The sequence below is a fragment of the Procambarus clarkii genome, chromosome 54, assembly GCF_040958095.1.
Source record: "Procambarus clarkii isolate CNS0578487 chromosome 54, FALCON_Pclarkii_2.0, whole genome shotgun sequence".
Lineage (NCBI taxonomy): Eukaryota > Metazoa > Arthropoda > Malacostraca > Decapoda > Cambaridae > Procambarus > Procambarus clarkii.
The window spans coordinates 21,456,559-21,475,003 of NC_091203.1; the positions used below are offsets into that span (position 1 = coordinate 21,456,559).

At 44.5% G+C, this 18,445-nt stretch overlaps 1 protein-coding gene across 1 annotated transcript in view; it reads left to right on the forward strand.

The window, feature by feature from the left end:
- The window catches only part of LOC138352558 (zwei Ig domain protein zig-8-like), a 155,658-nt gene that overhangs the window by 135,731 nt on the left and 1,482 nt on the right, over positions 1 to 18,445 (forward strand). The window contains exons 6-7 of the mRNA XM_069305048.1: positions 3,166 to 3,269; positions 16,513 to 16,708. Coding sequence (XP_069161149.1) covers positions 3,166 to 3,269; positions 16,513 to 16,708 — 300 coding nt within the window. The remainder of the gene's footprint in view (positions 1 to 3,165; positions 3,270 to 16,512; positions 16,709 to 18,445) is intronic.

Consider the following 18,445-nt stretch of genomic DNA (forward strand, 5'->3'; position numbering starts at 1 on the left):
GTATGGGTTCGAGTCACTTCTGGGGTGTGAGTTTTCAGTTGTATATAGTCCTGGGGACCATTCAGGCTTGTTTGCATTTGTGTTCCTCACGTGTGCCCCAAAGAATGAGGTGATTTGATAAAATGCTATGCCCAAGATTACCATCCGAGTGCCGGCGGGGAAGTGGTTCATATAGCCTCGGCTATCACTTCCTTATGTCCGGTCGTGATGGTCAAGCGGATTAAGGCGTCCCTGTACATACCAGTTGTGGGAGTATGGGTTCGAGTCACTTCTGGGGTGTGAGTTTTCAGTTATATATATATATATATATATATATATATATATATATATATATATATATATATATATATATATATATATATATATATATATATATATATATATATATATATTTATATCGAGCTCTGACCTGGGGACCCACACCAGGGGCCTGACCTGGGGACCCACACCAGGGGGGACTGATCGCTGGGGACTCATATTAGGGGCCACTCTTGGAACTCACAACATGAAAGCTTGGAATCATCACAACCCAATGTTGTTATTGTTATAAACAACCTCATAGTTGTTCGGATCTAATGAATTGTTGAATATATATGTAAACAAAGCCACCATGACTAAGTAAAGATGCACAGGTTTCGCAATTGTTATATAAATCCTTAATAAGTGCTGGAAGACACTTTTCTGGTCAATATATTATGAACGAATCAGAATTAATTTGCCAATTAACTTTTTTTGGAAGGAAGGTCTTTGTAATCCTTTCTAAATCCAGGATTGGGATTATGGTCTAATAACTGGAATGATTAGTAACCACAAAAGTGTACCACTTTCTTTCTCTTGAAATTTTATGGCTCTCGCTCTCTTTTATGGGGGCCTGGTAGCCTGGTGGATAGCGCGCAGGACTCGTAATTCTGTGGCGCGGGTTCGATTCCCGCACGAGGCAGAAACAAATGGGCAAAGTTTCTTTCACCCTGAATGCCCCTGTTACCTAGCAGTAAATAGGTACCTGGGTGTTAGTCAGCTGTCACGGGCTGCTTCCTGGGCGTGGAGGCCTGGTCGAGGACCGGGCCGCGGGGACACTAAAGCCCCGAAATCATCTCAAGATAACCTCAAGATAACCTCGTTCCAAGAACCTTTTGTGCTCTTTATCTCACTGGGTTCATCAACTCATGGCCCCGGGTTCAGTTCTCGGACAGGACGAAGCGTGTGCGCATGTTTTCTTATGTCTTATGCCTCTGTTTACCTCGCAGGAAATAGGTCCCAGGCATTTAGGCAACTGTTGTGGGTCGTATCATGGGAAAGGCAAGTCTGGAACCTAGACGGACTTTGATAAGCTTAACAGGTTTCTTGTGCATAGAAGCATCATCTCACAGGGTAGGATGAGTCTACCCTGTGATCAGTAGATTAGTAGATCAGTAGATCAGATCTACTTGGATCAGTAGATCAGTGGGCTACTGATCCAAGATAATAGTTGGAGGGTTCAGTTCTCTTCACTGATAATATGAGACACTGTGAGGGTTCCCCACTGGCACCAGGGGCACCAGGGGCACCACTGGCACCACTGACACCACTGGCACCAGTGGCACCAGTGGCACCACTGGCACCACTGACACCACTGGCACCAGTGGCACCAGTGGCACTTCAGATCGCCAACCTCAAGAAATAGAGAGGAAACACCTCCAGGGAGAAAACATATTGTTTTTCAATAGTAACATATTGACTCTTACAATATGTTACAATCAGCTCACAATCGCCCTCCCTGTAAATATTCTGGGTGAAAACACGTAAAAAACTATGTAAATATTGCTAATTGGAAATTTATTATTCATGAATTCGATAATAGGACGACATATTATATGTATCAAGAGGTAAATATGTAGGATAGGATAGTCACCTATCAGTATTATAGTTCCTCTTGTTGATCAATGTTACATATCTATTGAAATCAACACGATTACTCCCTGACTATTTAGTTAGTGTTAGACTGTACACAGTTATTCCTTGGCTCTGAACAGTCAGTGTTAACACTGTTAAATTACTCCTTAACATCACACAATTACTCCATGGCAATACGTAGCTAGGCTTTGACATTAACACATTTTATTTTCTACAATTTAGCTAAACCCACTAATGCATCATCGACATTTTATCCTGAAACATTGCAGAGGCTTCCAGCTGCGATTCTCAGAGGCAGTGAAATCTCAAATGAGATAAGCTTCTGTTTCCCTGCTTCAGTTCCTTCCCTGGTGGGTAGTGGGGCACCCCAGCAATAATACCCATGTCCCACTTCTCTATCCGGCTCTACAGTTCCCTCACCCGGGGTAGTGGGGCACCAGTAACAATAATACCCATGCCCCACTTCTCTATCCGGCTCTACAGTTCCCTCACCCGGGGTAGTGGGGCACCAGTAACAATAATACCCATGTCCCACTTCTCTATCCGGCTCTACAGTTCCCTCACCCGGGGTAGTGGGGCACCAGTAACAATAATACCCATGCCCCACTTCTCTATCCGGCTCTACAGTACCCTCCCTCGGGGTAGTGGGGCACTAACAGCAATAATACCCATGCCCCACTTCTCTATCCGGCTCTACAGTACCCTACCCCGGGGTAGTGGGGCACCAGTAGCAATAATACCCATGCCCCACTTCTCTATCCGGCTCTACAGTTCCCTCACCCGGGGTAGTGGGGCACCAACAGCAATAATACCCATGCCCCACTTCTCTATCCGGCTCTACAGTTCCCTCACCCGGGGTAGTGGGGCACCAGTAGCAATAATACCCATGCCCCACTTCTCTATCCGGCTCTAGAGTACCCTCCCTCGGGGTAGTGGGGCACCAGCAACAATAATACCCATGCCCCACTTCTCTATCCTGCTCTACAGTACCCTACCCCGGGGTAGTGGGGCACCAGCAACAATAATACCCATGCCCCACTTCTCTATCCTGCTCTACAGTACCCTACCCCGGGGTAGTGGGGCACCAGTAGCAATAATACCCATGCCCCACTTCTCTATCCGGCTCTACAGTACCCTCCCTCGGGGTAGTAGGGCACCAGCAACAATAATACCCATGCCCCACTTCTCTATCCGGCTCTACAGTACCCTACCCCGGGGTAGTGGGGCACCAGCAACAATAATACCCATGCCCCACTTCTCTACCCTCTACAGTGCCGGCCGCGAGGATCCCCGGGCCCAGTGAACTGTTCATCAGGAGCGGCTCAACATTAGTCCTTAGCTGCACAGCGCTGCTACATCCTGACGCTATCAGTAAGGTGAGTCAAGATAAGCCAGAGCCACAACCACCACCACCACCACAACCACCACCACAACCACTACCACCAACCACCACGTCACTTTCCTCCCAAAACACTGAGAATTAACATTCTAGACAAATCATACTCCTCCCAATAGATGCAATTAATGCCTTATATCGGATTAATTTGTCTGTTATTGCCTACATTGGTAGCGAAGATATAAAAGGCCAACGCAGTACTGTGAAGTACTGTTGATCACGGTAATGTGGCTCAAGTGGACGTCACTGCAATTTTTGCACAGTACAGCAGACAATTATAACTTGACTAAGTACTTAAGTTCACTATAATTTGATTCAGTCAATGATAGTTGACTATGATAGTTGTATATAGATAGTTGTACATACTATATGATGTATATTATGAATATTTTACTTATAGTAGAATAATAGTTTAGTGAATACTAACTCACTACTAATTGCTTAGTGAATACTAATTCACTACTAATAATTTATTGAATTCACTGAATCTTTGTTATCTTCTAACACTGGCATACCATTCTACTTCTAAACTTATGGCTACCATGAATGAAATACGAAGTAGAAATCCACCCAACCGAACATAGAATCCTCAGATAGCAAATAGATTATTGTTATAGAAAGGCCAATAAAACTCTTGAGCTCTTTCAGTTCAATCATATACACTGGACACAGGCTGGGCACATACAGCATACACACTACATGCTGGGACTACAGCAAGGGTTTTCAGAGGTTCAGAGATGGTTTCAAAGGTTTCAGATGTGACTTCAAAGGTTTCAGAGATGGTTCAAAGGTTTCAAAGATGGTTCAAAGGTTTCAGAGATGGTTCAAAGGTTTCAGAGATGGTTCAAATGTTTCAGAGATGGTTCAAAATTTTAAGAGATGGTTCAAATGTTTCAGAGATGGTTCAAAGGTTTAAGAGATGGTTCAAAGGTTTCACAGATGGTTCAAAGGTTTCAGAGATGGTTCAAAGGTTTCAGAGATGGTTCAAAGGTTTCAGAGATGGTTCAGAGGCTTCAGAGGTGGTTCAAAGGTTTCAGAGATGGTTCAAAGGTTTCAGAGATGGTTCAAAGGTTTCAGAGATGGTTCAGAGGCTTCAGAGGTGGTTCAAAGGTTTCAGAGATGGTTCAAAGGTTTCAGAAATGGTTTCAAAGGTTTCAGATGTGGCTTCAAAGGTTTCAGATGTGGCTTCAAAGGTTTCAGAGATGGTTTAGAAGGTTCCAGGAATGTTTTTCTAATGTTTCAGAGATTCAGATATTGGGCTCAAAAGGTTTCAGAAATGGTTTTTAGATAAGGTATCATAGGGTTTCAAACGTTTTAAATTAGGGGTCATGGAAGATTTTCCAAATTTTCAGAGATGATTTTAGAATGTTTTACAGATGATCACAAAAATGCTTCAGAGTTGTTGTTTTCAGAAATGGTTTCGGAGACACAATTAGTGAAGGTTTCATAGAAGGATTCCCAAATGGTTTCTAGAGAATGATGTAGAGAAGATCTCTAGAAAACACCACAAAGTTGGGAGGCTGTCAACAGGTTATACATGTAAGACTACACAACGACTCACTAAGTATGAAAACACGTTGACAAATTTAAGACTTTCAACTTTAAGTTTCACTCTGAGATGTTTTGCTTTGAAAAGTTCTTGTCTTGATAGACACTGGTTAGAATTAGATCTGGATCCGGACCAACCATATGAGGTGGACTGTAGAGAAACGGCCTCGCTTCATACAGGTCGGCGTTCAATCCCTGACCGTCCAATTGGTTGGGCACTATTCCTTTCCCCCCTTCCCATCCCAAATCCTTATCCTGGCCCCTTCCAAGTACTATATAGTAGTAATGATATGCTGAGTTCTCCTGTTAGTTACCTTTATTTAGGCTTGGTTTCAATACTAACACGATATGAATTACTGAACCTCGTTCATCCACTTGGACTCGTCGGCCCACTGCAGATCTGACTATTTGCAGGTCGGGGCTCGATCCCCGATGATCCTAGTAGTTGACCACCGTTCTTTGAGTGTCCCTCACAGCCCCCTTTCCCTCCTATCCCGTCCAAATGCAATATAATCGTACTGAAAACAGTTTTTCTCCTTATTATTTCCAAACATCCCCTTCTAAACCCCTACGCTGCTCGAAGCATTATTCGCAATTTCCTCCTGTAACTCTTGCATGCATTTCGTTTGATGATTCAAGTTCTTGCATGTCTTGATCCTGTCACTGGTTGCATCTGTCCCTATCAGTTGAAGCATTTAGCTCAGCTGTTGTGATAATTAACATGTAGATGTTGAGAGAGACATTTCCTACCTTTGATCCTTTATTTATTTGCATGTTCAATCAAACTATTGAGGGCTTATCGGCGGTGTGTGCATGGCCGTGTTAGCCAGTCACCTGGGGACAGACGCGGGTCCTTCTTGGCTCTTATATTTGAGAGCAGTGTCAGAGATAAGATGCAAGACTCAATCAGAGGAGAGTCAGCTCTTTTCTCAGGTTAGTCAGGATTGGTTCTGAGGAAGAATGGGGGTCTTCTTCTGTTTCAGGGAGTTGTGTGAGTCAGGTGTAGGAGTCAGGTGTGTGAGTCAGGTGTGTGAGTCAGGTTTGTAAGGTATTGTCGACTTGTTTAGTCACACCTCATTCACTGTGTGAACTTGTTCAGTTCTTCTCCTTCTCCACACGTCCCCTGGTGTGTCTCATGTCCCCTGGTGTGTCTCATGCCCCCTGGTGTGTCTCATGCCCCCTGGTGTGTCTCATGTCCCCTGGTGTGTCTCATGCCCCCTGGTGTGTCTCATGCCCCCTGGTGTGTCTCATGCCCCCTGGTGTGTCTCATGTCCCCTGGTGTGTCTCATGCCCCCTGGTGTGTCTCATGCCCCCTGGTGTGTCTCATGCCCCCTGGTGTGTCTCATGCCCCCTGGTGTGTCTCATGCCCCCTGGTGTGTCTCATGCCCCCTGGTGTGTCTCATGCCCCCTGGTGTGTCTCATGCCCCCTGGTGTGTCTCATGCCCCCTGGTGTGTCTCATGCCCCCTGGTGTGTCTCATGCCCCCCTGGTGTGTCTCATGCCCCCTGGTGTGTCTCATGCCCCCTGGTGTGTCTCATGCCCCCTGGTGTGTCTCTCATGCCCCCCTGGTGTGTCTCATGCCCCCTGGTGTGTCTCATGCCCCCTGGTGTGTCTCATGCCCCCTGGTGTGTCTCATGCCCCCTGGTGTGTCTCATGTCCCCTGGTGTGTCTCATGCCCCCTGGTGTGTCTCATGCCCCCTGGTGTGTCTCATGCCCCCTGGTGTGTCTCATGCCCCCCTGGTGTGTCTCATGCCCCCTGGTGTGTCTCATGCCCCCTGGTGTGTCTCATGCCCCCTGGTGTGTCTCATGTCCCCTGGTGTGTCTCATGCCCCCTGGTGTGTCTCATGCCCCCTGGTGTGTCTCATGCCCCCTGGTGTGTCTCATGCCCCCTGGTGTGTCTCATGTCCCCTGGTGTGTCTCATGCCCCCTGGTGTGTCTCATGCCCCCTGGTGTGTCTCATGCCCCCTGGTGTGTCTCATGCCCCCCTGGTGTGTCTCATGTCCCCTGGTGTGTCTCATGTCCCCTGGTGTGACTCTCATGCATCCCTGGTGTGTCTCATGTCCCCTGGTGTGTCTCTCATGCCCCCCTGGTGTGTCTCATGCCCCCTGGTGTGTCTCTCATGCCCCCCTGGTGTGTCTCATGCTCCCTGGTGTGTCTCATGTCCCCTGGTGTGTCTCTCATGCCCCCCTGGTGTGTCTCATGTCCCCTGGTGTGTCTCTCATGCCCCCCTGGTGTGTCTCATGCCCCCTGGTGTGTCTCTCATGCCCCCCTGGTGTGTCTCATGCCCCCTGGTGTGTCTCATGCCCCCTGGTGTGTCTCATGCCCCCTGGGGTGTCTCTCATGCCCCCCTGGTGTGTCTCATGCCCCCTGGTGTGTCTCATGCCCCCCTGGTGTGTCTCTCATGCCCCCCTGGTGTGTCTCATGCCCCCTGGTGTGTCTCATGCCCCCTGGTGTGTCTCATGCCCCCTGGTGTGTCTCTCATGCCCCCCTGGTGTGTCTCATGCCCCCTGGTGTGTCTCATGTCCCCTGGTGTGTCTCATGCCCCCTGGTGTGTCTCATGCCCCCTGGTGTGTCTCCCATGCCCCCTGGTGTGTCTCATGTCCCCTGGTGTGTCTCATGCCCCCTGGTGTGTCTCATGCCTCCCTGGTGTGTCTCATGCCCCCCTGGTGTGTCTCATGCCCCCTGGTGTGTCTCATGCCCCCTGGTGTGTCTCATGCCCCCTGGTGTGTCTCATGCCCCCTGGTGTGTCTCATGCCCCCTGGTGTGTCTCATGTCCCCTGGTGTGTCTCTCATGCCCCCCTGGTGTGTCTCATGCCCCCCTGGTGTGTCTAATGCCCCCCTGGTGTGTCTCATGCCCCCCTGGTGTGTCTCATGTCCCCTGGTGTGTCTCACATGCCCCCTGGTGTCTCCCATGCCCCCCTGGTGTGTCTCATGCCCCCCTGGTGTGTCTCATGCCTCCCTGGTGTGTCTCATGCCCCCTGGTGTCTCCCATGCCCCCCTGGTGTGTCTTATGCCCCCCTGGTGTGTCTCATGCCTCCCTGGTGTGTCTCATGCCCCCCTGGTGTGTCTCATGCCCCCCTGGTGTCTCTCATGCCCCCCTGGTGTGTCTCATGTCCCCTGGTGTGTCTCACATGCCCCCTGGTGTCTCCCATGCCCCCCTGGTGTGTCTCATGCCCCCCTGGTGTGTCTCATGTCCCCTGGTGTGTCTCACATGCCCCCTGGTGTCTTCCATGCCCCCCTGGTATGTCTCATGCCCCTCTGGTGTGTCTCATGCCCCCCTGGTGTATATCACGCCCCCCTGGTGTCTCATGCCTCCCTGGTGTGTCTCATGCCCCCCTGGTGTGTCTCATGCCCCCCTGGTGTCTCCCATGCCCCCCTGGTGTCTCATGCCTCCCTGGTGTGTCTCTCATGCCCCCTGGTGTGTCTCATGTCCCCTGGTGTGTCTCACATGCCCCCTGGTGTCTCCCATGCCCCCCTGGTGTGTCTCATGCCCTCCTGGTGTGTCTCATGCCCCCCTGGTGTGTCTCATGCCTCCCTGGTGTGTCTCATGCCCCCCTGGTGTGTCTCATGCCTCCCTGGTGTGTCTCATGCCCCCCTGGTGTGTCTCATGCCCCCCTGGTGTGTCTCATGCCTCCCTGGTGTGTCTCATGTCCCCTGGTGTGTCTCTCATGCCCCCTGGTGTCTCCCATGCCCCCCTGGTGTGTCTCATGCCCCCCTGGTGTGTCTCATGCCCAAGCTCTGGCTGATGAGAGAGGAGTCTCATAGACCATCCCTAAAGAAGCAGGAACTAACAGGATTATTACAAGAAAAATCCGTGGACTTACTGGAGGGTTCGTGATTGGATTCCGTAATCACCGGGGATTAGGGTGCAGCCTCGGCGCTACCCTGGGATTATCATAGGATTTCTTAAATTAACTGGCCCTTATTTAGATTTATTTAGCATCTTGGTTGTAAATTATTGAACACTTGAGAATAATTCAGGCAAGCGAAGATTATCTAATTGTGTAATTAGATGATTGTCGTGTTTCTGTAAAAAAAGAAATTGAAAACTAAAGGAGTTTATGTTTGGGTTATCTATATCTACTGGAGGAGGGTTTTGTTAATCTTTTTATACTAACATTTATATCAATGGTGAGTGATTAGCTAGATACTTTAATACTTTGCTAATTATCTGGTCTCTTCTACTAGTGGTCTCTTCCACTGGTGGTCTCTACCACTAGTGGTCCCTACCAATAGTGGTAGAGATTACTAGTGGTCCCTACCACACTAATGGTCTCTACCACTTGTTAAACCCGGTAAATACTTACCAAGATGTCCGACAGGTGACGTCACCTCCTTCAGAGAATCTTCAATAGTCATGTGCCACTAATTAGCATGAATCAACTACCTGTCGTTAATCGTAGTGTCGTACCCAGTTAATCACACCTCACTGCCGACTGCCTCCACCCTTCATCCTTTCTAATTCTATCCTTACATAGTTTACATGTATTTTCAACCCTCCCAGAAGATGTTTCTGTTGTTGACTAAACCACATAGTAGAAAGTGAAGGGACGACGACGTTTCGGTCCGTCCTGGACCATTCTCAAGTCGATTGTAACTTGGTACATGTTTCTGACTAAAATATTAAACTTTATTAACAATTGGTCATTTTAAATGAATAGTTTCTTGTATCAGCGTCTGGAAGGTTAAGGGTTTCCTCTGCTTATCCTTGTAAATATCTCACTTAACTTACTTAAACTTTCTACAAAAGTAACTTAGTTCAGGGCTGAATTTTAACTATCCTCACCAAAATTTTCTTCATGTTTCCTTATCTTGAGGTTATCTTGAGATGATTTCGGGGCTTTTTAGTGTCCCCGCGGCCCGGTCCTCGACCAGACCTCCACCCCTAGGAAGCAGCCCGTGACAGCTGACTAACACCCAGGTACCTATTTACTGCTAGGTAACAGGGGCATTCAGGGTGAAAGAAACTTTTGCCCATTTGTTTCTGCCTCGTGCGGGAATCGAACCCGCGCCACAGAATTACGAGTCCTGCGCGCTATCCTCCAGGCTACGAGGCCCCTACCGTGACCCTAACACCGTAAACATTAAGAAACTTTTCCAATCCTGACCTAACCTGCAGGAGAGCTGCGGTTCAGACAAACTGTATGGTTACTTCACTATTATCTTAAGATCTTATTCACCTCATACATTCTCTCACCATCCACCGGGAGCCGGTCAGCCGAGCGGATAGCACGCTGGACTTGTGATCCTGTGGTCCTGGGTTCGATCCCAGGCGCCGGCGAGAAACAATAGGCAGAGTTTCTTTCACCCTATGCCCCTGTTAACCTAGCAGTACAATAGGTACCTGGGTGTTAGTCAGCTGTCACGGGCTGCTTCCTGGGGGTGGAGGCCTGGTCGAGGACCGGGCCGCGGGGACACTAAAGCCCCGAAATCATCTCAAGATCTCAAGATAACCATATTTTCTCTCAAACCACAGAAAGTGTCGCATTTTTCTTTGTAAATTACAAGAAAAGGCACAGTGTGGCCATTCTATATCTATCACACATTCATATCAGTATTTTATCTGTTCCAATATGTCTTTTATCTTCCGCAATATATTTTATCTTCATATATTGCAATTATAATTTTTACTGTTCCTTAGGACCCTCATTTATCTATATTTTTCCTGAAATACTTAGACAAGTGTGATTTTACCGACCACAATAAATTCAGATGAACACAATTATATTTTCTTCATTCCAGAACGAAAGTAGAGATTCAGGGAATTAATGCTGAATAGAATGTTAATATATGTTAATAATTGCCAATGATATAATGATTCTCTTAAAATGCAGAAGTATTGTAAATTTTAGGAAAATAATAGATCAATTGATTGATAAAGATTAAGCCACCCAAGAGGTGGCACAGGCATGAATATCCCGTAAATATATTCATGCTATTTATATTTATATAAGAAAATAATAATCTTAGCCTCCACATCCATTTCATCAAACATTATTTCCCCCCAATTTATCCTGTCTTCCATACTGCATATGTTTACCGACCCCCTTACACATCTCTTATGTACCATTCACCTAAGTTGACCAGATCACACACTAGAAGGTGAAGGGACGCGACGTTTCGGTCCGTCCTGGACCATTCTCAAGTCGATTGTCGACTTGAGAATGGTCCAGGACGGACCGAAACGTCGTCGTCCCTTCACCTTCTAGTGTGTGGTCTGGTCAACTTACTTTAGCCACGTTATTGTGACTCATCGCCTGCATTTGGATACCATTCACCTAACTATTATTTTATTTATTGTGATCAAGTCTCTAGTGGTTTCGATATCTTCTAGTGGAGTTTCTTGAGTAGTTCAAGGCACCAGTGGTAGCTGTGAAGAGCCACAGGAGATTTGATCACGATATACAAAATACTAACGGAAGATACACTAGGGTGTTCCATTTATTTGTCCATTTTAGGAAAGGTGAAATTAATCCGCCTCATTCATTCGTTCTGTGCTTGTCTCTTACCCAAAATGTTCTGACATGAAACATTCTCCAATACATTGGAGAATGTATCACTGGTACGCTATATCTTATCTTAGGTAAGTATTGTCTTACTACACTATCTTGGTCTAGAGCCTTCCCAGACCTGCTTCTCTTCCTCATATTACCTATAAAACAGAAGAAAGCAATATTTTACTCTAATCTATGTCCCTTTGTCCCATTAGGAACAATTGCAGGTTTTTCCGTCTATTAGTTGGTTTGCTTCCCTCATCCTGAACTTTATTTACTAATATATAGGAAAATATATATTAGAAAATATATATTTTCCTATAAATATATAGGAAAAGTGTCAAAAGGGAGAGAATGAATGGAGGAGAAGGGGAGATTTGGGCAAAGGGGAGCAGAAGTTAAGGGGAAGGGAGGAGTTGAAGCTGAGGTGGGGGGGTTAGGGGATGTGGGGGGGGGGGATGTGAGGTGTGGGGGGGGGCGGGTCCCCGTAGTGGGGCTCCAATAGTAGCGGGGTAATGGCGAGGGCAACTCGTTCTAGCACTTGCTTATTGTCAATATCTTGCTTATGAATAAGTGCATATGTGACATACTAATTTATTGTGAATATTTGAGTTTACCTTGAAAATATGAATAGAAAACCACAACCTAACCTAACCTTCTTAGTATGTTAAGATATTCCAATTAGTACTGAGCCTATACCTATATTGATATTACAGTTTTATAAAAATAATAAAACAAAACTATAATATTTAAATAAATTGTAAACTAACTCAGGATATTGTCAAATTTTGTATAAAATCTCTATTGTTTAATAAAATTGAGAGAGAAAGTTAGTGCCTTGAAAAAATATGGCTTGGAATACGTCACATATATACTTATTTATAAGCAAAATAGTGACTATAAGCAATAAGTCATATATGTGCTGTCTTGTGCGAAAGCAGGTTGGGCGAGGGTGGTGGTAATAGTTTGGGATAGAAGCAATGGGCTGAGGCGGGCTAGGTGACAGAGGGACACCGGTGGACCTGGGGGTAGGGGGGCGTAAAGATGGATGGCGTATGACGGTTAGCTGCGGTGGATGGCGATTGGTGAGGTGTTGAGGCGGATGAAGGTGTGAATTATGGTTATGGCTCAAAGATTAACGCGCTGAGACTAATTAGGAGGACTTGACTAAGGGTCAAACTAAGTGAAGGAACAGTAAACGCAGCTGTTGAGGACCTTGGTAGCTATTTACCGGATGTAAACCAGAGTAAATAATTAGTTGATGGATACCTGACGCTAATATTGTAAACCCACACGCAGTGGTTGATGGGAGAAACTCCGGTGGGGGACTCAGGTACACCATTAAACTCAAGGGAAAGTTGACAGTGAAGTCTATGGGCAAGAAACACTATTGAACTCTATGGAAAAGTCTACAGAAAAATCTATGGGAATTTTGTACACTTGGAACGCTATGGGGACTCTAGAACACCATTAAACTCTATGGGAAAGTCACCGGGGCTAGAAACACTGTTAAAATCTGTGGGGAAAAACTCTATGGGTAAATACATAGTGAAGCCTACAGAAAAATCTATGGGAAAGCCTACTCGAAAATCTATAAGTATGTCATGCCGTTTCCTCACTTCAAAAAATCTAAATTAGCATGTTATGTCTCACTTTACACTACTCCTCTCACGACCCAGTTATCTAACAACTGGTTTTGTGGAGTTATAAGTTATTCACTACTGTAAACATTCACAGGAAACATTACTTCTGTTCACTACTTTGACACTGTCAGTTCTCCCTGTTCACAACCCTCACAATGAATGTTTTACTTGTACTGTTGACGAACTTTGAACATTCCACCTGTTCACTACTTTCACTTCTCATATTCCACTTTTTCACTAACTTCACACGGAATAATTCGCTTTTTTCCTTATCTTCACAATGAATAATTCACTTTTTTCCTTATCTTCACACTGAACTTTACATTTCTTCACTTACTCAAACTGAATATTCCATTTTGTTCATTACCCTCTAACTGAACACTCCATTTGTTCACTTCCCTCACACTGGACATTCTACTTGTTCACTTCCCTCTTACTTGGACATTCTACTTGTTCACTTCCATCTCATTCAACATTTCATTTGTTCATTAATCTCAAATTTAACATTTCAATTGTTCATTACCTACATACTTAACATTTTACCTGTTCATTCCCCCACACACACTGAGCATTCCATTAGCTGTCTATCATCATATCATCATCTCATCAAACCAGACATCATCAAATATCTCTGAAATGTCCCTTCGTCTCATCTGAAGGGTCAACAACTTCTATCCTCCCTGTCTCCTCCCGCTCGAAAAACCTGTGTTTATCCACTACATCAGCGGCTCTGGGAGTCTCCTGCTCTCCGACATTACTCCTATATTTTTGCTTCCACTAGTATTATTCTCTGAGAGACGGTCATCATATCTCAGCTCTCCCAGCTCAAGAGTCTTCTGGAGAAGCTGTTGACATTCTTACTTTTTGCTGTGAGTTTAATGAGGTGAGGGTTTCGGGTCTACGAGGTATGGTGAAATGTTGAATTTGTTGATGGGATCAACATTGCGTTGAGAGAGAGAGACATTTAATAGGATTTGTTAAATGTTGTTCAAATATTTGGTAGGTTTCTATGTTAGTGATTTATTAGGCCTTTTATGTTCGTTGTGTGTGGTGTTTGGTGCGCTCGCGCGCCCGCGTGTGTGTGTGTGTGTGTACTCACCTAATTGTGCTTGCGGGGGTGGAGCTTTGGCTCTTTGGTCCCGGCTCTCGACTGTCAATCAACTGGTGAGCTGTGTGTGTGTGTGTGTGTGTGTGTGTGTGTGTGTACTCACCTAATTGTGCTTGCGGGGGTTGAGCTTTGGCTCTTTGGTCCCGGCTCTCGACTGTCAATCAACTGGTGAGCTGTGTGTGTGTGTGTGTGTGTGTGTGTGTGTGTGTGTACTCACCTAATTGGGCTTGCGGGGGTTGAGCTTTGGCTCTTTGGTCCCGGCTCTCGACTGTCAATCAACTGGTGAGCTGTGTGTGTGTGTGTGTGTGTGTGTGTGTGTGTGTGTACTCACCTAATTGGGCTTGCGGGGGTTGAGCTTTGGCTCTTTGGTCCCGGCTCTCGACTGTCAATCAACTGGTGAGCTGTGTGTGTGTGTGTGTGTGTGTGTGTGTGTGTGTGTGTGTGTGTGTGTATGTGTGTGTGTGTGTGTGTGTGTGTGTGTATGTGTGTGTGTGTGTGTGTGTGTGTGTGTGTGCGCGCGCGTGTGTGTACTGCGTCTTTAAGGCTCTTCTGATCATCATTCTCTCTACTCATTCTCATAACTTTGCTTTGCTGAAGCAAGACAAAAAGTTCATTAATCTGATGACGTTTTGAAGGACCTATTACAGTCAGCTGTTATCTTAAACTGCTCTATCAGCTTATCGTTCATGGATCCCGACCTGATGAAACCTTCTGTCTCAGTCATAATATTTATATATATTGAGAACAACAAGAAACCCATTGCCGATTTTTTGTGGCTCACCCATTGTCACTTATTTCCATTATATATTTATTTCTGGCCCACCCATTGTCACTTATTTCCATTATATATTTATTTCTGGCCCACCCATTGTCACTTATTTCCATTATATATTTATTTCTGGCTCACCCATTGTCACTTATTTCCATTATATATTTATTTCTGGCCCACTCATTGTCACTTATTTCCATTATATATTTATTTCTGGCCCACCCATTGTCACTTATTTCCATTATATATTTATTTCTGGCCCACCCATTGTCACTTATTTCCATTATATATTTATTTCTGGCCCACCCATTGTCACTTATTTCCATTATATATTTATTTCTGGCTCACCCATTGTCACTTATTTTCATTATATATTTATTTCTGGCCCACCCATTGTCACTTATTTTCATTATATATTTATTTCTGGCCCACCCATTGTCACTTATTTTCATTATATATTTATTTCTGGCTCACCCATTGTCACTTATTTCCATTATATATGTATTACAATGAATTTTCTTCCTCTTTACACCATTTACAATCATTCACTCTTATCACAAGTCGTTTTTCAGTTATATATAGATATGACAATGTCAGACCACGGAGGAAAAATGAAACAGGAAATTTCCTTAAGTACTTTCGTATATTAAATACATCTTCAGAAGGACCTTCTGAAGATGTATTTAATATACGAAAGTACTTAAGGAAATTTCCTGTTTCATTTTTCCTCCGTGGTCTGACATTGTCACATTCTTAATCACGTGTTTATTTTCGTGATATACACACATATATAGATATCTTAATCTCTTTCTAGTGTCTTTTGGGAGTTTTAGAAGATGTATTCCTTAATATGTTTTTGGTAATAGGTTTCTCAATATCGCTGAAATTTTTTAAATTTGTGGCCTATGATCTACTTGATGCCTCAATGTGCTGTGTCAAAATTTTAGTCAGCAATACGGAGCAATGGAAAAACAGCTTGTGACTCTGGTCCGTTGGTCAATGTTACTTGTCCGCTTAAGAAACTGTTTCAAGTTTGTTTTCCGAACACACGAAAAGTTTAAGCTTTCCCCGAGGCGAGAGATTGGCTCACACACTCACCACTTTACAACTGTAAATACACAACACAAATAGGAACTTCCTAGCAGAGTAAACATGAAATTCCTCCAGTCACATTTCGTCTATAATAGGCGCTGTTAAAATGTGGAATTAGAGCTATCTATCAAGTGCCATTAAACCAAATATTGTTGAGTTTGTGCTTAAACCTCCATGTTCTACTCCAACCCGTTCTCGCAAATTTAATAAGTCAATATTGACTTATTAAATATGTGCATAGGTGACATACTTAACATAATAGTTTCCCTTGAAAAGCTTCATAGAAAACACCGACCTTACCTAACCTACTTAGTATGTTAAGATAAGCATCTTATTGCTTCGTAATTACAATTATTACCTAACCTATACCTATAATAGGTTAAGTAACAATTGTAATTACGAAGCTATAAGATGCTTATTTTAACATACTAAGTAGGTTAGGTAAGGTCGGTGTTTTCTATGAAGCTTTTCAAGGGAAACTATTATGTTTAGTATGTCACCTATGCACGCAACTAATAAGTCAATATTGACTTATTAAATTTGCGAGAACGGGTTGTCTACTCCGGTCAGGTGGACTGGCTCCACAATCAGACGAAGCTGTCAATCGCTGGACCACGCGGCGGGGTCAGTGTCCACACTGAAAGAGCTGGCCAGCTGCTGTCATCCAAGTTGTCAGTTGTGAAGGTGGTGACCCGAGACGCTGGCAACTACACCTGTCAACCCGACACTGTCAATCCTGCCTCTGCCACCGTCTTCATCGTCGACGGTCAGTTTCCTGTCAACTTCTGTCAATGTCAACTCATGTATCAAGATGGGGGTATACTTGCCTAATCCTGTGAATATAATCCACTATCGGTATTCCTTCTCTATAATGGGTTATTATGTTATTATCTAAGGCAGTAGCGCCCTAATCAACGATATTTGGATTACGTATGAGATTGCACCTACGATTTAATTTAATAATTTAATGCAACAAATAGTATGGAAGTTTCTGTAGCTAGATTTAGAGTGGCAATTTAATTAGGATCAAGGAAGAGTGTCATGCCATACGGGATCTTATGCTAATGTTTTTATGTCTTTTTACTGCTCAGTAAAACAAAACAAAAAAAAAAAAAACATTGCTCAGTAAAGAGTGACTGAGTAATATAATTCGTTAAGAAAACTCTCCTGTGCTACACATGGCGCTCAGTTAAGATGTCTTGAGCAGCACATGGCGCTCAGTTAAGATGTCTTGAGCAGCACATGGCGCTCAGTAAAAACTGTATTCAGCTACACAATACAATTCAGTTGGAAATAAATCCTCAAATAGTCTCTTACATTTAAAAAAAAAATATATATATTTATATAAACTAAATGAAATAATTAATCATTACACAATTTAATATAATTTTTAATTAGAAATAACATATAAAATCCAGTTTTGAAGCAATTAACTCAAGGAATTTGCAGAGTGAAAGACTAGACATCCGTCAGTAATTAATGGGAAAAAGAATTTAGTTAAAATAACAAATTAACTAAAAACATAAATGTTTAACAATGTTGAAAATGATTAATATAAACAGAAGTAAACATTACACTTGTGCCACAAATGATAAAAAGATTAACATGTTCTTATAATGACTCAAATAGACGAAATAGGTCACAGATTATCATCATTTTAACCAATTATATTAATCATCTGTCACTTTGGTGAGCTGACAGGTGTGTAGGGTACAGACAGGTGTATAGGGTACAGTCAGGTGTGTAGGGTACAGACAGGTGTCTAGGGTACAGGCAGGTGTCTAGGGGACAGACAGGTGTCTAGAGTACAGTCAGGTGTATAGGGTACAGTCAGGTGTCTAGGGTACAGTCAGGTGTCTAGGGTACAGACAGGTGTGTAGGGTACAGACAGGTGTCTAGGGTATAGGCAGGTGTCTAGGGTACAGGCAGGTGTATAGGGTACAGACAGGTGTATAGGGTACAGTCAGGTGTGTAGGGTACAGACAGGTGTCTAGGGTACAGGCAGGTGTCTAGGGTACAGGCAGGTGTATAGGGTACAGACAGGTGTCTAGGGTACAGACAGGTGTGTAGGGTACAGACAGGTGTGTAGGGTACAGACAGGTGTCTAGGGTACAGGCAGGTGTCTAGAGTACAGGCAGGTGTATAGAGTACAGACAGGTGTATAGGGTACAGTCAGGTGTGTAGGGTACAGACAGGTGTCTAGGGTACAGACAGGTGTCTAGGGTACAGTCAGGTGTCTAGGGTACAGACAGGTGTGTAGGGTACAGACAGGTGTCTAGGGTACAGACAGGTGTCTAGGGTACAGTCAGGTGTCTAGGGGACAGACAGGTGTCTAGAGTACAGTCAGGTGTATAGGGTACAGACAGGTGTCTAGGGTGCAGACAGGTGTCTAGGGTGCAGACAGGTGTCTAGGGTACAGTCAGGTGTCTAGGGGACAGTCAGGTGTATAGGGTACAGTCAGGTGTCTAGGGTACAGACAGGTGTGTAGGGTACAGACAGGTGT